The 26,432-nt window shown below is 58.0% G+C and overlaps 1 protein-coding gene across 7 annotated transcripts in view; it reads left to right on the forward strand.

Annotated features, from left to right (window-relative positions):
* Positions 1-1,301: 1,301 nt before the first annotated feature.
* PTPRF (protein tyrosine phosphatase receptor type F) overlaps positions 1,302-26,432 on the forward strand; it is an 81,903-nt gene continuing 56,772 nt past the window's right edge. For all 7 annotated transcript variants that reach the window (XM_037069646.1, XM_037069650.1, XM_037069647.1 and 4 more), the window contains exons 1-5: positions 1,302-1,489; positions 7,833-7,909; positions 14,897-15,032; positions 23,225-23,370; positions 23,530-23,671. In XM_037069646.1, coding sequence (XP_036925541.1) covers positions 14,942-15,032; positions 23,225-23,370; positions 23,530-23,671 — 379 coding nt within the window. In that variant the 5' untranslated portion in view covers positions 1,302-1,489; positions 7,833-7,909; positions 14,897-14,941. The remainder of the gene's footprint in view (positions 1,490-7,832; positions 7,910-14,896; positions 15,033-23,224; positions 23,371-23,529; positions 23,672-26,432) is intronic.

Here is a 26,432-nt window from a genome sequence, read left to right on the forward strand (position 1 = left end):
ATCAGAAAGGCCCCATAGATCAGTCACTCACCTGACCTAGGGCAGTAGGGGTAGGTTCCCCATCTTTCCCCCAGGGGTGGGTAGGAGAGGACCCGTTTGCTGGTGGCATGGGCTAGGAAGGTGGGTCAGAAGCTGGAGGCTTTGGTACCAAGGTGTGACTCTAGCTTCGGAGTTCATCAAGTTCCTATGAGTTAGGACAGAATAAATCTGCACGTAAATGATTGGTTTAGCCCAGAAATTTACAGGGTCAGCATATGACTTTGGTTTGTGGAGTGAGAAACTCAATACCATGGTTTCTATCAGGTTTGGTGGACATTACCAAGTCTTGAACTCAAGGGCCAATTCCAGATTTGATTTAGCTTCCCAGGTGAAATTGACGTAAATATTGGGGTGTTGCCAAGCCTCCACTGGGGGCTGACCTTGTGTCAGAGAAGTAGGGGGTGAGTATGGGGGTGAAGTGGATTTGCATGGGGTTTCTGCAAGGCCTGTCTCATTAATCTTAGGTTCCAAGATTATCACTAGAGTTGGGTCAAGTTAGGGTCCTAAATGGCCCCAAGGATGGGTGTGGTTTGAGGTCAGGATTTGTATTAGGTTCTTTTCTGGTGACCCAATCTCAATTCAGAAATTGGGGATCCCAATTTAGGAAGTGTGTTGGCATTGATCTGGGATTGGGATTGGGAGTTTTATGTAAGGTTTGGGGTTCAGCAGAAAGTACTGGGATTCATAACAGCTATTGGATATTATGGTTCATTTAGTGTTGGGGGTTCAGTATTAGTGCTGGGGTCCATTTAAGGACCAGATTGGTCCTATCAAGCTAGTAGTTAGAGGTGACAAGGAGATTTAGAGTCAGAATCGTTTTTTGGGCTCAATATGGGGCTTCGGATTTAAATCATTACCTGAGCCGATTTCAGGGCAGACTGAGGGGTTTAAACTCAATTTTGAGTTTGGGGGTGGCCGAACATTAGATTAAGATCAGTATCGGGAGGCAATGGGGTAGTATTGGGTTCACATCACTATTTTTGGGGGGTCATATTAGAACCGGGAAGTCTGCTAACAGGATCTGGACTTCGTATGGAAGTTTGGGCCTGTACATGCTCATTATTGGGGTTCTGGTTCAATACAGGGAGCTCCGGTCGGTGTGCAGTCAGGGTTGGGTTGTGGCCTCCCTGGGCCTACTTGGCTCCGCGGTTCTAAGAGCGAGAGTGCACGAGGGGAGGGGCTGCGCCGGGGACGAGCACGGCAGGGGCGCGGGCGCGGGCCCGGGCACGAGCAGGGGCGCGCGGCTGGATCTGGCGCGGGAGCGGCGGGAGCGGTAGCGGTGGCAGCGGCAGAGGCGGCGGCTCCAGCTCCGGCTCCGGCTCTAGCTCGGGCTCTGGCTCTAGCTCCAGGGAGTGGGAACCCCGGGCGGCGGCAGAAGAGAGGGAGCAGCGGCCCCAGCGGCCCCAGCGGCTTGCGGGGGACATGCGGTCCGACGGCCCCTGGAGAGGCGGTGAGTGACCCCCGAGCCCCCTTCCTTCCAATCCCCTCCGCATCGGTTCCTTTTCCACTCCCCCCGCCCTCTTCCCGCGTCTACCCAACGGAGCTGGGGGCGGTCCCGGGGGGCTAGGGGCGCCGCTGAGGCCGGGCCGCGCCCCCACCTGCCGCGCCCGCAGCCTCTGCTCAGCAGCCCCCCCGCCAAACCCGGCGGCTCCTCCCCGCGCTCACCCCACGGCAGACGCGCCCCCCACCGCTGCCAGCTAGCCGGCCCCTTGCCGCCCTCCCCCGCCTAGACCGGCCTCCCCGCAGCACCTGAGCCGCAATCCGAACCCCCCCTCCCCAGCAAAGTTTCCCTTTTGCATTTGTGTTCCCCCTCCTCGACCCAACCCCACCTCCCCCTTCTACCAGCGCCGGCGCGCTCCGGGGGCGGCCCTCCACCTCCCACAACCCCCAACCCCAACCCCGGGCGGGTCCAGGCCGCGCCCCCGCCCCCGCCGCACCGGCGCCCCCTCCCAGCCGGCAGGGGATCCGCAGCTGACGCGCCCCAGTCTCTCTCGCGGCCTCGGCGCACGTGCGGTCCCGGGGTGCGCGGGGCGCGAGTTTGGTGCCGTCACCCCCCCTCAATCGCCAGCGCGCGCTGGTGAGGGGCCGGGGCATGCTGGGCCCACCCCCACCCCAGTGCAGCGTCGTGACGGCCCTGGAGCGCCCTGTCCCGGGAGGACGTGTCCACTCGGACCAGCTCCGGAAAGTTCACTCAGTCACCGCCCCGTGTCCCGTCCCGTTCTGGTGTGCCCTGGCCCTCATCGCGGTGCCCACGTTTCTCTCTCCGCTTCTTTTTCCTCTTTCCTTCTGTGTCTCGGTCTCTATCTCTGCCCTTCATCGTCTCTGTATCTGTCTCCCTGTGTCACTGCCTCCCAAACTCCCTCTCTCCCCTCCCCCTCTCCCGCAATCTCAGGGTCTCTCTGCTTTCCCTCCCTAGGTCTCTCTGTTCTCTTTCCCCGGGTCTCTCTGTGCTCCCTCCTCAGGGCTCTCTGTGGTCCCCGCCCACATCTGAGTCCCCCTTCCCGGATCTCTCTGTGGTGTCTCTCACCGGTCCCTTGGTGTCTCCACACCCCTCTGCAAGGGCCCCTCTCCATTTCTCTGGAATGCTGCCCCTCAGGTTCTTCCACCCCAGGGTGGGGGAGGGGCTGGCCTTTCTCCCTATTTCAACATCCCCCCCAAGAGCTGGAACAGGTTGGAGGGTGGGAGTCCTGCCCCTGTGTGAGCTGTGAAACGGAAGGGAGGCTGCCAGTGTGAGGGGAATCCTCTGGACTCCCCTGGGGGCAGCGAGGCAGAGCTGGGAGGCTGGACTGTTGACTGTTGGTGATAAAGGCTCTACTTTGGCTACTGAACAGACAAGGGTGGGGATCCAGAGTGACCTGGTGTGGGATCTGGCCAGAGAATCCAGGAAGTGCATGGGGGTGAGAGGCCTGGAAAAGGAGCCCCAGTGGTACTTCCAGTGGGGTCTTTGTTGGGGAGGAATCCCCTGAGAAGGGAAAGGACCTGCGGCGGGATCCTTGGAGGGACAGCAGGGATCTGATGGGATCCAGAGGAGGGTTCTGAAAGGAAATCTCAGGAAATTGTATGCTTGGCTCCTTGTTAACTCTTCATTCAGGGAGCAAGAAAATCCCAGTTTTTTACTGATTATATGAATGAGCCTAGGGCCTCAAGAAGGAGCAGGTGTAACTCCCCAAGCACAGCCCTCCCACATCAGCAGCCCCAGGCACAGGCCACACACACACACACACACACACGCGCGCGCGCGCGCGCGCCTTCCTGCCCAGTTTTTTGCACACTTGGGCTGCATGGCAGCCAGAGGTCGGGAATCTGCTGTGCTTGCATGCCATGCACTGCTTTGTGCTTGTGCTCCCACAGTGATGCTGTGCACATCCAGGAAGGGATGCGCACTGTATGCACACTCGCAGTTTGGTGCATCCTCAGGCACACTTTCTTGCACACTTTCGCGTGCTCATTGTCCCCCTTATGATTTGCAATGTCTCTGTAGTGGTATTTCCTTTTCCACTGCTCTTCCCCCTCTTGTCTTTCCTTTAACAAGGAAGTTGTTTTAATATAATTTCTTTCTTCCTCCCTGTCTTTCTCCCACCTGCAGCTCCCGACCTCTCCATTTGGCTTTGTGCCCCTTTGGAGTGGATGTTGTAGTGGGACTTTTGAGAGGGAGGCTAGATTTGAGTGCTGGTGAAGCAGTCTGGGCAGGGGGCTACAGTAATGGACTGCCTAAAACTTTCTTTGGAAATTGTACTGGTGCACAACAAAATGCTGGCCCTGGCAATCTGTGCTGCCCCTCCCATCGCACTAACTGGGGGTCCATTGTTGAGGGTCCTCGGTTAGGGGAGGGGGACCCCAACCTTCTCCACAGAGGCTGTGACACACAGCATAGCTCTCCCACTTCCAGCTTGAGATCTTAAGGAGCGCCCTTCTTCCCTGCGGCTCAGTTTTACCCCCTGTAAAATGGGTCCGCTAACCCGACCCTGGTTAGGTGCCATGGCTGTTGTGAGAATCCAAGGGAGCTGTGGGGTGGTGCATCAGCAGCAGGGGTACCTCTTCTCGTGTGACTGACACTGCCGTGTGCTTGGACCGAGCGTGCAGCCTGGGCCTTGCCCTTGAGAAGCTCATGGTCTCTGGGGGAACAGATTGCATCATGGGAATGCAGAGCAATTCAGTAACCTCTTATTGATTGCCGACTGTGTGCCAAACCCTGGGCTAGGCACTTTCAGCCAGGCTGCCTCGCTTCCTGTGGGACTGACAGCTGTGTAGAAGAGGCAGCCCACCACCCCTTAGTAGCTGCTGAGGTTGGGCTCAGCGTTAGCTCAGCTAAAGCAGCCATAACACTAAGCTGAGGTTAGAAGCTGCAGGGATTCAACATGATAATGCAGAGGAGGATCCAGGGTCAGTGTGAGACAAGTCCCCCAAGAAGGGGCTATCTGAATTGGGTTTTGAGAGGTGAATAGGAGTTCTTCAGTTGAAGAAAAAGTGCTTCAGGTAGGGAAAAGAAAAAAATAATAATATGAGTGAAGACCCAGAGATCTTGTCCCTTGTGGGGTACTCAGAGATGCAGTAGAGCACGGAGGGATTCGAGTGCCCTCTTAACTAGCTAGGACTTCACTCTGGGGACACAGGAGAGGGACCCAAAGGATTAAGGCTTGGGGTGGGACCTGTGCGGTATGTTACCAGATTTGTTACCAGAAGTGGATGGAGCCAAGGTGCTCAGTGAGGAGGAGGGTTTGTTCGGGGGAGTCAGGGGGATGATGGTGGGGGCTTGGATTCGGCAGGATCCTGGAGCCATTTAGAAGGCACGTTTACTAGGACAGGATGATTTGTTGGAGGTGGGGTGGGGAAGAGGAGGGGCACAGGTTCCTGGGAGTGACGGAGGGGGCCCTTCTCCAAGCTCGGGACTTGGGAGGAGAGGGAGGTTTGGGGGGCAGATAATGAGCTCGTGGTCGGACACGTTGCGTTTGCGATGCAGCATGTGGGTTGGGGCAGGGGTGGCGGGGACATACAGGAGGGGTGGGGGCGAGCCTCTAGAGTTTGAGAGAAGCCTGGGCCCGAGAAAGGACAGACAGTGAGTGAGTGCAGAGCTGTGCTCCTGGGCACAAGACAGCCTCCGTGGTGAAGAGCATCGAGGCTCTGGTTGCTGACTGCTGGGGGCCAACTCCACCTAACCAACCGCCCTGCAGCTTTGAGCGGGCCGCTGAGCGTTTCCGAATCTGTTTTCTCATGTGTCGAGTGTGTGTGATGCAACCCTGTGCCTTCCAGGGTTGTTATGAGCGTGAGAGTTAATGTGCTGAAGCTGCTCAGGACAGGCCTGGCATCTAGTGAGCACGGTCTCAGTGTCAGCGATCCTCCCTGTAATCGCCATCCGTGTGGGGGGTGCAGCCCCACCCCCATCAGAAGGGGAGGGGACTCTCGGGAGGGGCAGTTCAGCCGCCCGTGTCCCCCGCCCACCAGGACCTTGGGTATCTAGTGCGGTTCTTTATTCCCACGCCTGCCTCTGAGCGCCGGGCGGACGTGGGACGGGGACACGTCTGACGCACCAGGATCGTGTGTGTCCACACCCTCCAGATCCGGGAAAAGTGGTTTCCCCTCCGCGGCAGTGTCGTAGCTGCTGCGTCTGGGGACTATTCCTGGTGCAGCCACAGGCGCTGCCTGCGGGGTGGCTGCGCCTCTCCAGATCTCAGCTTGTCCTTGGTCCCACTGCCAGGCCAGCTCGCAGGCCTAGCGGGTGAGGGAGCACCCTGCTGGGGGCCAGCCCCCCCGGGTTGGTGCCAAGGCCGTCTTACCTGATTTTGGCCTTGGCTGCCAACCTCACCCTTCTGAGGCCTTTCTGAGTGCCAGGCAGATTTTTCCAACCTGTTTCCGGTACCAGTCAAGTTTTTTCTGAGTAGCTTTCCCGTTGGTGCTCTGGGTGTATCCGGCAGTCAGTGATTGTTCCGGGCTCATCGCAGGGTGGCTCTCTAGGTGGTTTGGGGGCCAGTTTGCTCCCGGACTGGTGTGCTTTCGAGTGCTGTTCTAGAATCCTGCCCTGGTGCAGTTCTCTGTGCACTAGGGTCGTTCCAAGGACCCGTTTCGTCTGCTCTCCAGGCCACTGGGGCACATACTGCAGGTGCGGCCCCTGCGCAGTTTAGGTCCAGTCTGCAGGCACCAGGCCCAGTGCTCCTGGTGTGGCCATGGGCATGGCCATATTGCCTGCTGGCTTCACTGTTCTCCGCCTGGGACTCCACCCCTCTGCCTCAGGGTCCCTGAGCAACGGTAGGGCCAACAGCTACCTCACGTCGGCCACTATGAGGCCCCGCGGGCATCCCCAGACAAATGGGCCTTTGAGTTTGGGACACGGAAGCTGGTTTGTCTGGCCAGACCTGCCTGGCAGCCTGTGTGCCAGGAGCAGCAGCCACAGGGAACTTTTTGGAGAAACTCAGTGGTCTGGGGAAGGGAAGCCACTCTGAGTGAGTCCCAGGGCTGTTGGTTCTTGGGGGATTGCGGGGTGAGGGAGACAGGAGAGCATGAGAGCCCGCAGGGTCAGTGTGGATGGTGCTGGGCTGGTGAGTCTTCAGTCAGCGAGGACATCCCCCATGTGGACAAAATTGTCAGTCTCGAGTGATTCCCAGGGACAGGAGGCTGGCCTGGCCGGTGAGGGTGTTGCCTGGACTCCAGTCTGTGGGTCCGATTTGGTAGGAGCTGAGATGGCACTGCTGTGTGGGGCAGAGAGGGCCACACACAGGGGCCGGGAGGCTGAGGAGAAGCCCGCTGAGAGGTGTGGCCTGCACCTCGCGGGCATCAGCAGCGCCAAGTCACTGTGGTGAGGTAGTGATGAGGCGGCGAGGGCGGGTCTGGCCCCTGCCCCAACCCAGGACAGTGCCCACACTGGTGCGGACTCAGTAAGGGTTCTAGAGGGAAGGGGCCCACTCTGTGGCTGTATGTGTGCCAGCGGAGGAGGCATCCAGGGCACACCTTCATTTTAAAAATTATAGAGAAGCAGAAAGTCCAACATAAATACTGCTCTGAAGCTTCTTTGAAGGCTGCATGTATGCTGGTGTGGTGCTTCCAAGCTGGCTTGTTTTCCATGAACTCATTCGTGCATTCATCCACTCGTTCAGCAAACCTTGACGGAGTACCTACTGTGTGCCAGCTCTCTGCTGGGTGCTAGGGGTACAGAGCTGAACCAGGCACACACCTACCTTATGGGTGTGACGCCGTGGCCACTCAGCAAATGTATAAACAAATAAACCATCACATTTCTGGTGTCTGCTCCAAGGCAGGGTCCAGCGTGTAGTCTAGGACATCATGTGAGAAAGTATCATCAGCCCTGAGATCTGAGGGGTCATTGGCTAGAAACTCATGGCTAGAACCTTCCAGGCGGAGGCCTGGGCTGACAACTGGAAGAAATGTGGCACGTGTGCAGATCCGAAGAGGACGTTCTTGCATTTGGCGGCTGGGAGGGAGGGGAGCTGGGCAGGGGCTGCAGGGGCGGGCAGTGCCGACTGCTCCGCTGGCTAGAGGGTTATGTTGAGGAGTTTGGACACAGTTTTCCTGCTGAGACCAGGGACTTGGTTTAGGATGTTCCCATCTATATGCCAGATGGCTGGAAGAAAGCCTGGCACATAGTAGGTGCTCAGGAGTACCAAATAAGCGAGCGAGTAGGGAGAAGGGCATTTTCGCCAGATGGGGATCACCCTTCCCAAACAGTTCCATCACCTGCTTTTTTCCCCCGCATAAATAGCACATTTGAGTGTCTTTCTGTGTCAGTACGTACTCCGCTGTGATGAAATGCTTGATGTTCTCATTCTTTCCTCTCTCCCCAGGAAGGAGCGGAGGCCCCGGCACCCTGCCCTCAGTGCTGGTCTTCCAAGAGTGACTGGTGTGAGCAAGCAGAGGCTGGGTGAGTGTGCCCCAGGGGTGCAGGGGCAGGGACGCAGAGGAGTCCTGTGGGCCTGACTGAGTGACCTGGGTTTTGACACAGGCTGGCAGAGGACCACAGAAGGGGTGTCACTAGGGGCACGACGTGACCCGGGGTGCGTGTGGCCGAGGGATGACGGAGGCCTGGACCAGGGAGGCGGTGATGGAGGTGGAGAGGAGGGATTCCAGTGCTGCTGAGGGAGGTGGAGTTGACAGGACATGGTGAAGGACTGAATGTGGGGCACAAGGGAGGGAGGCGTCAGGGACGCCACCCGGGTTTCTGACTGGGGTGGATGATGGAGGTGGGTGGGGACCGATACATAGCTTGTCAGCTGCCGTAGGTGTGAAATAGGCTTCCCGGTGGCGTCCTGGGATCTGTCTGCCTTTCCACTCACCGTGTCTCTGTAGGGAAGCCTGTCCTCACCAGCCGTTGGCTGTGGTAGGAGGGCTAGGCTGCCCACAGGTCCGGGCGCACCCTTCCTGTTCCCTGAGGCCCGCTTCTCCTCTTTACTTTCTGCTGGAAGCACAAGTGGGTGTGTTGCAGTTGCAGGGAATGAGGTTGGAGCGTTAAGTTGGAGTCAGCGTGATGGGCCTTGGATGTTGGGCTAAGGACTTGGGGCTTTTTCCTGAGGGTGACGTGGAGGCATGGGAGGTCCTTAAGCAGAGAAGCAGCGTCCACACATTCGTCTGTCCATCTCCATGTCCTTTTTCGACTTACGAGACCGTGTCTGTGTACCTACTGTGGAAGAAGGCAGCAGACAAGGTGTGCTTGAGGGGCACGATCAGATCTGCATGTTTGTGAGCTAAAGGGGGCAGTGGTCTGTGTGCAGGACGGACTGGAAGGAGTGACCAAAGGCACGAAGCCCACGTAAGAGGTGAGCGGTGGCAGCTCTTCCTAACGTGGTGGCCGGGATGGGTGTCAGGCAAATTCGAACTTACCAGCCCTGGCCAGTGTGGCTCAGTTGGTTGGAACGCTGTCCCATGCACCAAACAACTGGAGGTTTGATCCCTGGTCAGGGCACGTATGGGAGAGAACTGATTGATGTTCTCGTTCATTCTCTCCCCCCCCCCCGCCTCATCATAAACATACTTTTAAAATAATAAAAAACCCACTGTATTGATCAGCTGGGTGTATGGGATGAAGAGAAGAGAGAATTGGAGGAGGCCTGGCTGGCACAGTGGCTATCGCTGACTTGGGGTCCTGGAGGCAGAGCGGGATGGGGAGGCCAACTTCCTGTTGGGCCATCCTCTGTGAGCTCCTTGAAGGCAGAGCCCAGGGCTGTCTTGTTCATCACCCAGCCTCCTGGCTCAGACCTCGATCTGCAAGGACAGCTGAATGCATAGGGCATGGAAGCCAAGGGCAGGGGAGGGAAGTGAGTGTGTATCGGGTATCCGCTGGGGGCCGGGTCCTGTGTGTGGTGAGGTGGACATCGAGGTTAGTTGGAAGCTGCAGGCGGAAGGGACTTGGCACAGGTTAGGAAGGTCAGATGGAGAGGATGGGTGTGGGAATACCTGTGTCCCTTTACCTGTCCATTATGACATGATGGGTCTCACCTACCCAGGAGCCCAGCCTTACCAGAAAAGGCGCCTAAAAGTACAACCCCCCTGTCTTCTGGGGAGGCCACCATGTATGAAGGGGCGGGGTGTACTGTAAAGCTCAGCTTCTGGAGGCAAGGCTGACTTGGAGGTGGGTGGGGCGGGGTGGGGTGGGTGATGCTCTGAGACCCAGAGGCCCTCAGACAGCTAATACGGGAGTTGAGTCAGGCTGAGGCCTCAGGGTGCTCACAGGGGACTGGGTTCCCGGGCAGGGGCCAGGGCAGTCCCTAGGCCATGTCTGCAAAAGAGCTTGCTGTCTCCATTAGGGTTTCTCAACCTCAGCACTGACCACACTGACCATATAGTCCTCTGTGGTGGCGGGCCGGCCTCTTACAGGACGTCTCTAGGATGTCTGGCAGCATCCGTTGTTTCTTCCCACGAGATGCCAGCAGCACCTGCCCCCCAGCCCTGTCCTCAGTGCTAGCGAATGTCAACAGACATCGTGTGGTGTCCTACAGGGAACAGAGTTGCCCTGGATTGATAACCACTGCGCTGCATCACCTCTTGCTGCCTTACTAATCTGTACAAATCTGGAAAACTGGGGGAGACCGGATTTTCATTGATGGGCCACTCGAGCTGAGCTCTGAAGGGTGAGTAGGTGGCTGGGGCAGGAGAAGGGCGTTCTTCCCGCAGAGAGAGCCGCAAGTGCCGAGGCCTGGAGGCAGCCACGCTGGGGAGCATTCCCCAAGGGAGGCCCCACTCCCCAGGGAAGGAGGCCGAGGGCTGGTGGCTTGGGGATGGCGGCTGTAGAAAGGTGCTCCTGCCGGTCCCCTTGGTCTGCCCCGGAGCTGAGCCTGTGCTGGGCTGTGTGCCCCTACCTCCTGGAGACCCTGGGATCCTCTCTCAATCCCCCTGCACGCTCAGGGGACGCTGAGCAGCTGAGGGCTGAGAATGGGCAGGGCAGGCGGGCTGTTCCGGGCTGCGCTCACAGATGCTGGTCCCTGGCTGGAAGAGGAAGGCAGCCTGCTGTCCGTGGCTCCTTCCCCAGAGCCGGGGTCCCGGCTGAGCCCTCGGTTTATTCTTGCCATAATCCGGCCGTTGGTTTGGTGAGAGTTGGAAACGTGTTGGTTTTCCTCTCCCAAGTGTAAGGAGCCTGTTTCCGCCTCCGTGGCCGCTGCTGCAGTGCCACGCGGCGAACTGTCCGAGACGTGACGGAAGGGCTCGGTTAGCCGCCCGCAGACGAGAAGATGAACAGCTTCCAGCCCTCCCCGCCCTCGGGCTCCTCTCAGTCAGACGCCAACCTTTCCCCTTGGCCAGCGCTCTGTGGGGCCCTGGGTGCCCTTCCTTCTGCCGACGTCCGTTTTGGGGCCCCAGCCTCCTGGGAACAGGGTCCTGGCCTGGGCAGGAGGCCGGGAGGGAGCCGGAGGAACAGGTGGTATTTAGAGATTAATTAATATTTGTGAATAATAACACGTGCCCAAGGGAAACAAATCAATCTGTGCTGGCATATTCATGAGGAGGTCGGAATGATCCCAGCTGTTCTCCAGCCAGGGAACCCCCACCCCGTCTCTGGCATCACGTGGCCTCAGGGGGTGGGGCTGACCAGGGTGGTTAGGTTGGGCTGCGTGGAGGTGACAGGACCTCCATGTAACATGCATTTCTGTGACGATTGTTTCTGAGTCCTGTGGCTTGGTGCAGTGCCGGCCCCTCCTCCTTTTCCCTCAGACCCTGCCTCCTGGGGTCTTTGATTTCACGAACCAGCACAGTTACCAGAAGTACTTGGGGACCAGGCATGGGGTTGGCAATTTTTATTTTACCGAGTAAGGACATGATTTAAAAAAAAATAACTGCTGTCTGCTTTCACCATCGTTTCATACAAGAAAGGACATTTTAACACCAAGGACAAAATTTGAGAATAAAGGACAGTTCTGTCCGAGAAAGGGTGCTTGGCAGCTTGCTACTGACGGAGCAAAGAAAAAGGGTATATTAAAACCCTTCAGAATGCAGAAGAATTACATTTAATTATACTCTCTCCTACAGCAGAGCTGTTTCCCTGCCCAAGGATGTCATTTTGGTAGAGCTGATGGCCCACAGTGCAGGTCAGCGACGCGCCTGGGCATGCGGGTGTCCGTGCGGCCTGGTGTCCAGCGCAGGCTTCGAGGGCCCGGACTCACCCAGCCGTGCCGGCCGAGGTGGCGCTCTGCTCTTAACACTGTGGTGCCGGATTCAGTAGGTTCTCTGCCACCCCCTCAAGGCCAGCACTGCCCTGCCTCCCTGATGCCCTCCTGCCTTTTCCCCACAGGAACTCTGAGCCCTCGGGAGTAGGGACCTGGGACTCTGGGTGAGGGGCCCTCGAACCAGGAGCAGCCTGCACTCCCTGACAGTGCAGGACTCCGGGGCGGGAGGGGGGGAGCAGTTCGCTCATGCCAGGAGCTGACAGGGGAGCGGCCCTGACAGCCACGTGGCTGCCTGAGTAATTCCCCGGGAACGTGTCTGCGTGTGTGTGTCCCCATGTCACCCTTCTCTCTGGGCAGCCACGTCCCTGTGTCCATGGGCCCCTGGGAGAGCTCTCTAGGAGAAGAAATACCTTTTCAACTTGTCCACCTCTGTCTCTTCTGCTTTCTGGGTCCAAACAGGGTCACGAACACAGCAGGCCCAGACAAACAGGGGACCCCCAGAGTCCCCAAGTCAGAGCCCCTCATGTTTGTCACAGGAGGCTGGGGTTACCAGAGGCCCAGGGACACCCATGATCAGAATCTCATCCAATGTTGTCCAACATGATACCTGCTCTGCATTGCATCCCCGTGATGGCTATATTGGGGACACACAACCCTTTCACATGTCCCCAGTACAAGTAGAAGGGACTGACACCTCCATGGTATCTATAATGGGGGTCACACCTCTGTTATAAAGCACTGGGGAGTCACACCTCTAGGATGTCTGTCGGGGGCTCCCCTCCTATGACGCCTGGGCCCGCTGTCACCCTGATGGTGTCTGGGTCAGACAGCTGCACATCTGTGATGTCTGCACCAGGGTGTTACATCGCTGTGTGTACCAGGGCAGCCACAGGGAGTCAAGTCTGTGAGGATGGTATTGGTGGCACACATTCCAGGTGGCTGTGCTGTGCAGTGGCACCTCCATGCTGTCTGTCCCATGTAGCTTCATCCCCTTCGTGCCCATGCCAGGGAGCTGTGCCCCATGATGGGTGCTCCTGGGCGGGGGGAGCCTTGTGGTGCATGCACTGAGGGGGTTTACACCAGCTGCTTATAGCCAAGGTTAAACCTCTGTGTTGCCTTGCTGTCCCCATGATGTCTGTACAAGGCCCCTCTGCCCCGTCTTTTGGTGCAACACACCGCTGTGCTGTGAGCCATGATACCAGTGCCAGGGGCTACGGGATGATGGTGTCAGGGGACCGTGCCTTTGTGACGCCTGGCCGGGCATTTCGCCACCTGATGTCCACTGGGATGTCGGATTCTGTTGTCGGCTGCCCTGCTGCACCGCGGGGCCTGATGGCCAAGCCCAGAAGGGGCTTTGTGATGCTCGACCTCCATCCCAAATTGCCTGTGCAGGGCATCGTTCATTGTGGGGGCTCCCTCTCTCCAGGTCTCGGCCCCTGGAGCTCTGTGGCCACTGAGCACAGCCCTGGGTGTGATGTGGTTGCCCACCATGCCCCTTCAGCTTCTTGCTTTTGCTGCTCAGCTCCTGTCTCAGGCTTTTGGCGAGATCTGGGACGGGGACATCCCCCAGCCTTCTCCCTTTGTGTTCAGCCCCATCCCACTTCACAGTCCTGCCTGCTTTGTCCCAGCGCCTTTGCTCACCTACTGACTTCTGGTCTCGCGACCTTTGGCTTTCTCAGATGAGACCAGAGTCCAAATTCTAGGAAGGCGCAGAACCATCTTCCAGCTGTGCCCCTCACGATCACCGGTCCTGTCACCTCCTTGCAAATGTTCTTAATGTTGTGGGTCAGCCAGAGCCTGGCCCTGATCATGACCCTCCACCGGAGTCAGTGGGTACCACTGCAGGTCCCTAAGGTGTGTTGTCTGTCACTCACTCCTCCTCTGTCTTGTGGCATTTTTAGAGCATCGGTGAGGGACTTACATGCCAGCTCCTGCCCAGAGGAAGGTGTGAAGAAAGCTGGGGGGCACTGGTGTGAATCCCCTGCAGCCCCCTGTGTGGGAACACGGGAGACGCCCCTCGGGAGTTCCCCATGGGGGCTGGGCCGAGAAAGCAGTGTGTTCGTGCTGCACGGCATGACCGTGCCGAAGGCCTCACTCCGGCTCCTGGCAGAGCCGGGAGGGAGCACGGGGAAGCCCTGTGAGCAAGGCCTGGTGAGGTCGCCCCAGATGAGGTCCTCCCCCTGCACAGGGTCCTGACTCAGCTTGGCGGCACTTGGGAGCATGTGGCCCTGCTGGGACAAGGGCAGGGAGGTGTGGGGTTGAATCTAAGGTTCAGCACCACCATTCCTGGTCACCAGGGCCTCCCTGTAGCTTCCCTCTGGAGTGGGGAGGTGCCGTGGGAATTGGGTAGGATGAGGGCGGCCAGGTGGGCAGCTGCAGTTTGTTAAGCATGAGTCCTGGCGAGCCTGGACAGGTTGTGGCTTTGACTTCGAGCCCCTGATACCTGGATCCTGTCCGCCACTGTCAAGTTTGCGCTCAGGTCTGCACGCAGCCTGTGGGGTCTGGCCTCTTGCCCACTTCCTCCCTGATGGGAAAGGAGGGAGGACAGGTACCCCAGGGACTCTGGAGTCCCTGGCCTGTGTGAGTCTGCTAAGTTTTCTCTGACTCCTGTTTTTGTCTTCTTTTGTTTGGTCTTTGTGTATCTCTGACCCCGGTCCTCTGTCCCTGCTCCCTGAGGAGGTGCATAGGAAACTCCAGATCTGGGATGGAGCATCCCTGTACACCATCTGGTTTCAGTAGCCCCCTGCCCCCTTTTCAGGTTTGGAGAATGACCCGAAGGCCTCACCCTATAATGTGACTCTTGGGCTATTTTGAAGGTCACTGGGGGATCTGTGAGGAGCCTGGGTAGTCACAGGGGTCAGAAGGTATGGGTGAGCCTGGCTGGTGTGGCTCAGTGGACTGAGTGCCAGCCTGCAAACTACAGGGTTCGATTCCCAGTCAGGACCTATGCCTGGGTTGCTAGCCAGGTCCCTGGTGGGAGGCACGCAAGAAGCAACTGCACATTGATGTTTCTCTCTCTCTTTCTCCCTTCCTTCCCCTCTCTCTAAAACTAAAATAAAAATCTTTAAAATAAAAAAAGGTATGGGTGATCATTGTATAGTCAGGGGGGCAGGTCTGTTGAACTGGGCTGTGGATGATCAGTAATCAGTGAGGATGAGCAGGGGTCTGGGTGAGGAGGAAGGCCTGGCGGCGGCATGGTGGGCAGTTGAGACATTGGAGAATGCCGGCTGACCAGCTTGCCCTTCTCTTCACCACAGGTCGGTTGTCCTGGGCTGTGGCTGGCCGTGGTGCTGGACTCCTGGATGGCCCCTGAACCAGCCCCAGGGAGGACGATGGTGCCCCTTGTGCCCGCACTGGTGATGCTTGGTTTGGTGGCCGGCGCCCACGGCGACAGTAAGTCTGACCCCTTGAGGTGTGGGATCTCCCAGGTCAAAAGGTGTTGTCCCTCTTAGCGGGACTCTGGGATGGGCGGCAGGAGCAGCTACGAGGACAGAGAGGGTGGCTAGATGCCTCTCCAGACCTTTCAGTGTCCTAGAGAGAATCCCCCCACCCCTCGACACAGAGACCCTGTCCAAGCAGCACCCAGCTCGTTGCATACTGGGTGAATCCTTCAGAATGCCTGCGTGTCCCTTAAGACACTGTGGGGCTGGGCGTGTCTAAGCGTGACTCCCTTTTATGGGCTAGGGGTGAGACCTGACTGGGATTCATGTGGTCACTGGGCAATGTGCTCAGGCCTGTGCCGTGTGCGCCGCTGCAGGTCTGTGCAGAAGGCACAGCAGAGCCCTGTTGGGCTGGCGTGGGAAGGGGGGGCGGGCAGACCACGCATGAGGAATGTGTGTGGACCTGGGAATGGGATGCTGCCTGTGTCCACACACCCAGAGTGGACCCAGAAGGCAGAGCCATTATAGCTCTTCCCCGGTTCTAGACCCTGGGTGTGCAGGTGTGAAGGCACGGCCCCTCCTTTCCCTCTCCCCTGGATCTTCAAGGCAAAGGAGAGACCCCCCCCTCCCAGCCCCTCAGCCCCGGGGAGTCTGGCGGAGATTGCACTTGGCCAGGAGGAAGTTGGTCCCCGGCACCCCTCCGTGTGTGTGTTGGGGGAGGTGGAATTGTCCCCTGCCCAGATCCAACTCCGAACTTTGGTCCCTTTCCTACCGCCCTTCCCCCTGCCTGGCACTGTGAGACTGGCCGCAGCCCGCCCCGTCACCATGGTTACCACTGCTTGGTTACTGGTAGGAGGCGGGGCATAGGACTGATTTAGCCAATCTACACACTGAGGGGGAGGGGCGGGGTCGGAGCTAAGGTCCCTGGGGGAAAGGGGATGTTCCCAGCCTGTGCAGAGCCCAGAGGTGGCAGAGGGCCAACCCAGGGGTCACCCTGGGGGTCAGCAGGCAGTAGGGCTCCCCCCACCCCCCACTCCAAGTCTGTAAGGCAAAGATATTCTCTTCTTGCCCCACCCAGGTCCTTTCTCCAGAGGCTCATTAATTATTCAGGACCAGATCTGGAGAAGGGTTGGACTGGAGCTCCTGCCCTTTGTCCTCCCTGGCTGGGCCCTGGTGGGGCTAGAAGGGCAAGAGGGAGGGGAGCGTATTGGGATGAGGTGTAATGGGAGCACTGAGGTGCTAGCAGTGAGAAGGCTGGACAGGCCCGAGTAGGGTGGGGTTAGGGGGTGGGGGTCATCTCCAAGCTTGATTAGCTAGTGCTTGAGCCTGTAGGGGCAGGTTGGGGTAGAAGTCATCGCGTGTGACTCCCACAGTTACAAGGAGGTGAAGGCTTGTCAAGAGTCAGGTGTGGTCATTTGCCCTTGGATATTTCCCCACCCCCACCCTGGCCACTCTCAGGGCCTTCAGGCAGGGAGCTTGAAGGCTGAGGGTGGGCTGCCCAGCTGGGCTTTCAGAGTCAGCACCTCCTGGGAGAAGAACTGCCTTTTCCCCCTGCTTCAGACCCAACGTGCCCCAGCCTGTACCCCTCACCCCCACCCCCCACCCAAACCTGCTCGTCTTCCTGTTTTCTCTCCTGGCGAATGGCATTACCACCCACCCAGCCGCCCAAGTCAGAAACCTGGGCCTCCTCCCAGCCTCCTCCCTCTCATACCCCACATCTAATCCATCACCAAGTTCTGTTGTTTCTACCTTCTAAATATCTTTGGAATGCATCCACTTTTCTCTCTGCTCCCTTCACCCAAGCCACCCTCTGCTCTGGTTGGAGCTTTTGTATGCAACAGCTCCTGAGCTTCCAAGCCTCCAGTCTCTTTTCTCATAATGTACTCTTCATACTGGAGTTAAAAGTCCTGTTACAGAACGAAAGCCTGATCACATCGCGCCCTCCAGTTAAAACCCTGCACTCTCCTCCCTTTTGCCTTCAGGATCCAGCCTAGGGCTCTCGGCCCCTTTTCAGGCCTTGCGTTGTCAAGCCTCTGCCGACCTCATCCTGCCTGCTGACCTCCCACCCCACGCTCTGCCGTGCTGACTTCTTCCCAGGCCTCTGGTCCTCTTTGTTTTCTCTCCTCGGAACCCTCTTCCCCATCCGGTCACCTGACCATTCGCTTGGAGCCATCGCTTCCTCCAGGAGCCTGGGCCAGGTGGTGCTCCTCTGTGCTCCCGCCAGATTGCGTGACTGCGACCGCCTGCTTTGGGTCTGCCTGTCCCATTGGGCTGTGAGTTCTGCAGGGTCAGGCCATTGTCCAGCTCAGGTCCTGGAGTGTAGTAGTAGGTGAGTGAAGGGGTGGAGTCAGGCTTGGACCCCCAGTAGGAACTGGGGCAGAGCAGAACAGTTTTTAGAGCAGATCTTCATGCTGGTCCCTTAAGGATCAGAGCCTGAAGGTCAGGGTCAGGGTCAGGGATGTAGGAACCAGCCAGAGACTCTGAAATACATGGGTTAGTCTCTGCTTCCAGCCAGAGAGGAATGAATGGGACACGGGCCTGGGCCAGTGGCTGTGGTGATCTGGCCTGGGATACAGGGCCTGTCTTCCAGCCCGCCTTACGCTGCACACACTTTTGGATCTGTCTCACTGTGGTGGCCAGGCTTGAGCTGGGCTTGGGAGACTTCTGGCCAGCGGCGAGCTGCAAATGCCGCCAGAGCTGCTGCGAAAGGTAGGGCAGGCACCCCAGAGAATTGACGACCGGAGCAGTGAAGCGCGGAGTGGACAAATGTGTTTCTATAGGCCTCTTAACGAGACAAATGAATGGGGGCCCTGGCCTCTGAGGGGAGCAGGGGGCGGGGTAGGGTGGGGAAGCAGCTGCGAGATTTAGCCCAAATGCCCCAACATCAGTGCCGAATCAGCTCTGATGGAGACCTGGGCTTGTGGGGCTTGGGCGACTCCTCCAGCCTGGGGCTTTGTGGCTTCTCAGGGGGGAGTCTTGTGAGGCCAGAGGTGGTCCTGAGTAGGAAGAGGTTTCTGCTGATCCGCCGTGTGTGTGGGGGTGGGAAGAACGCAGGCCTGCCTTTGGAACCTGCGCTTGGGTTACCACTGTGGGTGCTGTGTCGGGAGTGTACTGGCACAGAGGTGGTAGCCTGAGCATCTTGGGAGAGGGGGTCCTGGAAGAGGGGGTCCCGGAAGAGGGGGTCCCTGAAGGGCGAGTGGGCACTTGCTAATGGGGGTGTTGCATAATGAGAGGAGACTGGGGGAAGAAGCAGGCATGGGCCTGGGCTCCTTTATGGAACTCGTGGGAGATCTACAGCGAGTACCATCCTCCTTTTGTCCCTTGATCACGTGGGACAGGCAGGGATGAAGGACCCTGGTTACGGCCCACTTACTTGGAACCTCAGCGTCTGAGCACAGGATGCCTGATGGCTGGAGAGGTAGGTGGTGGGTGGGGGCCAGGCCCTAAGGAGCTGAGGATGCGTCTGGCATACCATCCCCTCGCCCCCTAGAGCCTGTGGGGCTGGAACACAGCAGGGTGCTGCACACAGTTCGACAGCGCTCTTCCACATGTCCTCAGGGGCATGGAGGGACTGGAGTCCCGTCTAGACTCCGTCCCCTGAGGACTTCAGCAGGCTGCTTTCTCTCTCAGGGCCTGTTTTCCTGTTGCGCAATGAAGGTGATCACTCCTGCCTGGAAAGGTTGACTGAGGTCACCTGTTCAAGGCGCCTGGCACGTAGTACATGCTCCCTCCATAGGAGGCCATGGCCTAGGGCTCCCTGAGTGTCCCCTGGAGCCCAGGGTTGTCTCTGAGTGGGCTTCTGGGGGGTGGGTGGAGCAGTCACGAGAGCCAGCACTAATGAGTCCCCAGCTCATTAGGTCGTTCAGGGCCTGGGAAATCACCTCTCCCGGAGCTCCCGCCCCTGCCTGGCTCTTGCTGCTGCGTGTCTGCTCTCTGCTTCCGTGTGCTGTGTGTCGTGTGTAGGGTTGCAGGGAAGGCAGAGTAACAGCAGTCAGTCTCTGGTGGTGGACCCTCGGAGGTGGCCCAGTTTGGCTGTCCCCAGGGCTGTCCACCCACTCCCAGGCCAGCCCACTCCCACTGTGCCCCAGGGCATGCTCCCAAGACAGAGGCTGCTGCCCCAAGGGGAGGGGTCTGGCTGAGGATGTCACATTGTGGTGGAGCAAAAGCCCCTTCTGGCTTGTGGTCTCTCTTCAGACGCTCACGGAACACCAGCTCTGCGTCAGCACTGGACAGACTGGTCAAGTCGCTGGGCTTTGTGCACCTGCCTGGGGACCTGACCAGTCACCACGGCATGTGAAGATCAGTGCTCGAATGGGGAACCCAAGGGCTTCGGGGTGTGGTGCCTGAGAGGAGCAGGGCACACACAGAGGCAAGGAGGTGTCCAGGGGCCTGGCCTGTTGGAGCAGCCTGGGTGGGGGTGGCGAGTCCACTGTCCACTGGATTCAGGACAGTGTATGGCCCATCGCAGGTGCTGTTCTTTGAAAGAGTCAAGAGAGGTGAGCACAGAGACCTTAGCAGGAGCCAGTGCAGGGGAGCGGAGCAGGAAGACAGAGGGTTTGGATCTGGGGAGAGACATGGTCAGGTTTCTGCCCCCCGGAGGTCCTCCTGGTGAATAAAAGGGGCGAGGGCTTGGCAGGGCTTTGAGAGGAGGATGAGCTGAAGTTTAGTTCGACTCCCGTGCTAGGTGAGGTGCTCTTGGGTGGGGGGGTGGGGAGAAGTGAGGGAAGGCAGGGCGAGGCTGGACTGAGGGGAGGGACCTGTCCCGTGGGCGGTACCAGGCTCAGGCTGCTCTGCCAGGCTTGCCGGACTCCGGCGGGTGGGTGGCCAGGCGGGGCCCTGGCCCCACTCCAGACTCCAGAGGGGTGTTCCACCTCCTCCATGGCCCCAGGCCCTGGGCCCAGTCCAGCCTCCACATAGTACTGAGGCCTTTCTCCTTCCCTTGCTTTCTCTAGACCCACACCTGGCTGAGAGCCACTCCCCAGTTTCTGGTTCTTTGTTTGGTGCTGAGGCCCCGCCTCGCCCCGCCCCCAGGCACACTTGCTCGGCCATTCCGGTTCAGCAGGTTCCAGCCTCTGGTTTCTAGGCAGACACGTTGAGACTGGAGCCGAGAAGGGTTTCTGCTCCTACTTCTCTCCCTGGCAGAGGGGCCTTCCCCAAAATGTGTGGGGGGCTTCAGACCCCATCCTCCTCAGGCTTTCTCTTGTCAGTGGCTTCTTTCTTTGTCCCGGGTCCTGTGTGCCAGGAACTGGGCCCTGCCCTGCAATGGGGCTGGGGACCTGGAGGCCTGGTGTCTGCCCTGCCGAGGGCTGTTGTTCTGGGTGGGGAAGCAGCCATGACTCAAACACTCCCCAAAATGTGGAAAAAGTAATCAGTCACCTTATACATGTACATAACCACGAGCCAGAGCAATAACCTCGCACACCTACGTAACAGACCAGGAGCCGTGCTGTGAGAGCACTGCGGATGGAGGTTCCAGAGAGCTTTAAGCCAGGAACCGAGCTAATGGAGGCAGGGATGGGGAACTGAGGAACACTTCCTGAGGAAATGATGTTTAAATTTAAATTGAGTTCAGAAAGGTAAATAGGAGTTAGTAGCTAAAGAGCAATGTAAGAGGTGTGTGGCAGAGGAACCGCTTGTGCAAAGGCCCTGGGGCTGCAGGGGAGGTTGCGTATCCAAGGGCTGAGAAGCCAGCCAGGGCTCTGGAGCCCGGAAAGCGGTGGGGGTCAGACCTGTCAGGGCTCTGTCTGCCACGATTGTTTAAATTTTGTTTTGAGAGCAGTGTGTGTGGGGGGGGGCTTTGGACAGTTTCAAATACAGGAGAGAGGCTGTCCATTTGCCCCAACTGCTGAGTGAAGAAAAGACTGGAGGGGGCAAGACTAGGGGCAGGGACACTGCCTGGCAGGTTGGTGGAGGGTCCAGGGAAGAGCAGGTGGTGCCTGGGCCGAGGTGGTGGCACTGCTGCCTCAGGTGCCAACTGAGGGGGTGCGGGAGGGGCACAGCATGTATGCAAAGTTTCGCCCTCTGCCCTGGCGGAACCTGAGTGGGCAGCGTCCTACTTGCAAGGACCTATCTGAAGGGGACAGGCTGTGCAGACAACTGCAGGTCAGGGGTGCCCAAAGCCTCCTTCAGAGGATATTCGGGACAAGGGTGGGGACAGACTGAGGCCTCCTGAACCTTTATGTTGTCCCCGTGTCACTCTGGTCCCCACCAGGCTTGTGTGTTTTCTCCCCAAGGCTTCCTGCCCCCTCTAACGACTTCGGGAGCAGCCAGGTGAGTCTCCGGCTCCAGGATTTGGACCACCGGCTCAAACCCTGGCTTTCCCCCGCAAATCACTCTGTGATTTGTTGGTTATTTAACCTCCCGAGTCTCCACTTTAGAAATTGGGTGATAATACAACCTGCTGCGTGGGATGGTTTTAAGACTGGTAATGCTCAGGAGAGGGGTGGCTGCCCTCTCGCCGGGCCCACCAGTGTCCAGCCCATGCAGGTGGTCTGTAGAGGTCATCGCGTGTCACCTGCACGGGCCTGTGTCACCAGCACCGTTTTGTAGACGAGAGAATGGAGTCTCAGAGGGGGAGGGATTTGCTTAATAATTAAGTGACCCCTCCAGAGCCCACCGGGCCCTGGGGTGTTCAGGAAGACGGATCCCTCCCTGCTCTTAGTCCCCACAGCTGTCACTCCTGACCCTGGAGGTCCCCCTGGACCCTCCCCTCCCCGGGGACCCTGCCCCATCTGCCGTCCCTCCTCTCCCCACTGGAGTGGCACCCTCTTCCTCTCTGCTGGCTTCTTCCCATCAGCACTGTCTTTCTCCTCTTAGTGGAGAAAAGAAGGAAGAAATAGACGTGTGGAAGCCTTCTCCAACCCTCCCCTCTCCAGGTGCCGTATATTCCTTATCTTCCCCGTCCCAGCCCGTCCTGTTTAAATACCACTTAGCCCCTCTCTCCGCTGCAGCTCCTACTCCTTGACCTTCTTCGCTCTGGCTTTGGCACCCACCACACCACTGACCCTGCTCTTGACAAGGCCTCCCACCATACCATGTGAATGGTTTCGTGTCTGGCCCTAAGGAAACAGACAGGCTTGAATTCTAGTCTTGGATGTGCCGTGCCATTGGCTGTGTGACCTTGGACGAGTTACTTGACTTTTCTGAGCCTGTAAACGGGATAATGATCATGAAGGACTAAATGAGATAAAGTACCTGGTGCAGAGTAGGTGCTTAGCGAAGTATTATTATCGTCGCACACACGTTTCTTTGCCAGGGACCAGGCCAAGCCTGGATGCATCAGCACTGAGCAGGCGGGCTGAAAGGTCGTTTCTCACGGTATTAGCCTTCCTGGGGCTGTTCATTGGCCTGATTAATATGAAATGGATCTACTGTCAGGATTAACGAGGTGTTACTGCGTCTCGGTGAGGGCTGGGCTGCTCTGGTCCTGTGACCCTGGGTGGTGGGATTCATCGGGACAGGCGCTCCAGGTGGGCTCCAGGTGGGCTCCAGGTGATGTGGGCGTGGTGGGATGGTGTCTGAGCCTCTCTCCCTTCTCCTCTCCCCCTGCCTCCCTGTGGACACTTGGGGAGACATCCAGGCTGTCGGAAGGCAGTAATCCCGTCAGTGGGGGCAGGGTGGAAGGGCAGATTTACAGGAAAGCATTCACCTGGGAACACGTCCAGAGATGCTTAGAAGGTCTAGGTCTTGGGGACTGCTGGCACGTGGGGGCAGAGGAGAGGAGGAGTCACGGTGTCTGGCCTGAGCCTTGGGGCAGATGGGGGTACGATCACCAGGGAGGACAGCAGTAGGGGAGTGATGAGTCTGGGGGAGATGCTGGGGCTGTCGTGAGCAGCTCTCTGCACGCCTTTGTCCTGGAGTTTGGAATTGATGGGCAGCATTGGAGACCGTGCAGTGGTTCAGACGTGGACTCCAGGCTCATGGTGCCTGAGTTCAAATCTCAGCTCTGCCACCCACCGGCTGTGTCACCTTGAGCAAATCCCTTAACCTCTCTGTGCCTCACTTTCCTTCTCTATAAGCAGAAGTAATTGCAGCACCCACCTCATGTACCTACAGCTCTTTGAAGAGCACCTGGCACCTAGTAAGCACTGTACAAGGGTATGGATCGCCACTGTTAGTTCTTCTATAGATCTTTTTTGCCGCCACCTCATGACTGCCACCTAGTGTTGGCTGTGCTGTGGTGACTTGGTGTCTCCATCTCTCCAGGCAAACCTGCCTTCGTTAAGGTCCCTGAGGACCAGACCGGGCTATCGGGAGGGGTGGCCTCCTTCGTGTGCCAAGCCACAGGGGAACCCAAGCCTCGAATCACGTGGATGAAGAAGGGGAAGAAAGTCAGCTCCCAGCGCTTCGAGGTACGTCCTCGGGTGAAGAGGGGCAGACGGGGCCCAGGGTCCACCCACTTCAGAGTCTGGTCCTGTGTCCAGTCCCTGGTCTCTCTCCCCGGGGTGTTTTGGAGGCCAGAGGGTGGCTGATTCAGAGCAAGTTGTGACCAGGTGTCTGTCCTCTGGCAGGTGATCGAGTTCGATGACGGGGCAGGGTCCGTGCTGCGGATCCAGCCGTTACGGGCACAGCGAGACGAAGCCATCTATGAGTGCACGGCCACCAATAGCGTGGGAGATATCACCACTAGTGCTAAGCTCTCAGTGCTGGAAGGTACGTGCCGGGGAGGGACATGGCAGGTGGGCAGGCAGACTGGCATCTGGGAAGAACCAGCCAGCCACCGTGTCCCCGCCATGGGCCGGTGTGTTTGGCAGAAGGGAGAGCTGGCCATCCTGGGCTTGACGAAGGCCAGTGATGGACAAGGGTGGTAGTCGGATTCAGCCTGGACTGTCTGGCTTGTGCTGAGGCAGCGGTGTGCCTCCGGTCTCCGGACTCTGCTGAGACAGGCATGGCCCTGGCGCATCTGGGTCTGACCTGAGGTGGGGCTGCCGCTGTGTGCTGCTTGGCTTACGTGGTGTGTCCCAGCGGATTGGATTTTCATGTGGGCTTTCTGGTGGGCTTCAGAGAGCTGTGTTCCTGGTGCAAGGGTCCCGGATCAGGGGGGCGGGGCTCTGTGCGTGGAGTTTAGTGTCTTCTCTCACCTCATGGCTGCTCTGTTCACTCACAAAGCCTCCCTAATGCTGCCTGGTGTCCAGAGGATCATCTGACCAGGCCGTCAGGACTTCAGTCTCCACTGAGTGCTGCGGGGGCAGCCTGGAGGGCTGAGGAGCATGGGGCAGGGGGAGGAAGTGAGCTGCTGTCGGAGCTGCATCCGAGGATGAGTCGGAGCTGGGTGGGGCCCTGGCAGGAGGAGCAGATGGGTGTGCCAAGGCCCAGAGGCAAGAGGGAATGGAACTGTTTGGGAGGGTGAGTGAAGCCGGAGGGCACAGAGAGAAGAGGGGGAAAGAACTGGTCACGTTCTTGGGAGACGGGAAGTGAGGGACAGGATGGAGCGTGATGTGGTCAGCCCCCGGCCACAGCGGATCTATCGGTCCGAATGGGTCTGTGTGTGTTTTCAAAATACAGTATCAATTGTTGCTTTAAAAAAAAGTACCATAACAATACCCGTTCACTATTAAAAATTTGATGAGTGAAAAACAGCACCTAGGGGAAAAAATCACCTGTTATCTTACCTCTGCTAAAAAGATTGGGTTAGTTCCATATAGCCTGTTTTCTGTGTGTGCCTTATAACACAAATGTGATCACATTCTGCCCAGTGGTTTGTGGGCTGCTTTTTTTTTTTTTTAAATATCATGAACATCTTCCTCTTCATTAAGTATTCTTCTGCATCATTATTTTTAATGGCTGTGGGTAAGTGTCGCATGGAAGCGCCCTGATTTATTTAGCCATCCCTGTTGTTGGACAGATACGGCATTTCCAGTGTTCGCTTTTATAAATAAGGTGTTGTCCACGTCCGTGCGGATGTGATGTGCTCACCTTCCTGGTCACTTCCTCCTCCTGGATTCACGGAAATAGAGCTGCTGGATCGAAACGGCATGTGCTTTTGTGAGGTTTTCAGTGTTTCCAGAAGATTGTGTCAGTTTAGACGCTCACCAAGCAGGTCACGAGAGGGCTCTTTTCCACGCATCCTTACCAGCAGTGGGAATTAGCATTAAAAAAATATCTTTGCCAAGTTAATAAGCAAAAAATGACATCTCAATTTAATTTGCATTTCTTTGATTACAAGAGCGGCGGAGCATATTTTCACATTGGCCGTTTTCACACTGTGGCTTTATGGCTTCGTGCACGCACCCATTCAGTAATTCCTCTGGTCTGCGTGTGTCCTGCGAGGCAGGGCGGGGCCCTCCAGCTTCGAGGGGCAGTGGAGGACGGTGGTCCAGAGCAAGAGCTCTACTTACTCTCTCACCTCATGACCTTGGGCCATAACGATGCCTCTGAGCCTCATTTGCTCCACCTGTGTTCACAGGTGTGCATGTAATTCCTACTGCCCAAGCTGGTTTGGAAGATGAAATATGGGGCAGTTGAGCACTTCACAGGATTCTGTCGTGAAAGGCAGCTGCTAGAATGTTGGGCTGGAAGCCTCACATCCCTGAGGCACAGACATCTGAGCTGGTAGTGCCTGTGGTCCCTGGTGCATGGCAGAATCGGGTGGTGCCGCCCCTACCTTCTACTCCCATGGGGGGTACTTACCTGTGGGGCGGGGATCCGAGGATAAGCCTTGGATCAGGGTCACTGATGGCTGTGTGTTCTGACCCTGCCACCCCTGACCTCATTGTCCCCACTCATGACCTCAGGACAGGTATTCCAGCACTGCCCCCCCTCCTGCTGGTATCTGCCCCAGCATTTTGGGGCATCTGCCCTGGCATTTAGGACCTGGCCGAAAGGCTGGACTGTGGCCACTGCCCAGAGGGCATCTTCTCAGGCGCTCGCATTGGGGAAAGGGCCTCCTCCTCCTTAGCATTGAACGAGAGGTGCCCCCAAAGCCCCGGGCCCTAACTCTGGCCCCGGCTCTCCCCGCAGGTCCTCTGTGGGCACTCCCCTACCCCTACTTCCACCCTGGGCCGCTTCAACTTTTAAAGGGTTGGGGAGGGTGAGGATGGTCTTCCAGGGCCTGAGAGGAGGGGGTTTCAGACTTTCGGGGGGGTTTCTCCATCCCGAGCGGCCTTCTTGGATCAGGGTTTCTTTAGCAGGACCTGGGGTGTGTTTGTATTTCTAGAGTGTGGGGGGTGTCTGGCGAGGTGGCGGAGTGCTCAGGGCAGGTGCCTGTCTGACCCAGACTCCCCGTGTGTGTGGGGGTGGAGCCATGGTCCTGAATGAGCCCCTCCTGCCCCTGAAACACAGCACCCAGGAGATGAAATGTTGACTTGCCCTGTTGGTCTCTGTAACCTTGACCAGCTCTGGGCTTGGCAGAAAGAGTGGAGTGGGAGGCCTCAAAGGTGCCAGGGGCGGGGTGGAGGAGAGCAGCTGGGGCTGT

The sequence above is a fragment of the Sturnira hondurensis genome, unplaced genomic scaffold (assembly GCF_014824575.4).
Source record: "Sturnira hondurensis isolate 20B ecotype Veracruz unplaced genomic scaffold, ASM1482457v3 Scaffold0018725, whole genome shotgun sequence".
In the NCBI taxonomy this organism is placed as follows: domain Eukaryota; kingdom Metazoa; phylum Chordata; class Mammalia; order Chiroptera; family Phyllostomidae; genus Sturnira; species Sturnira hondurensis.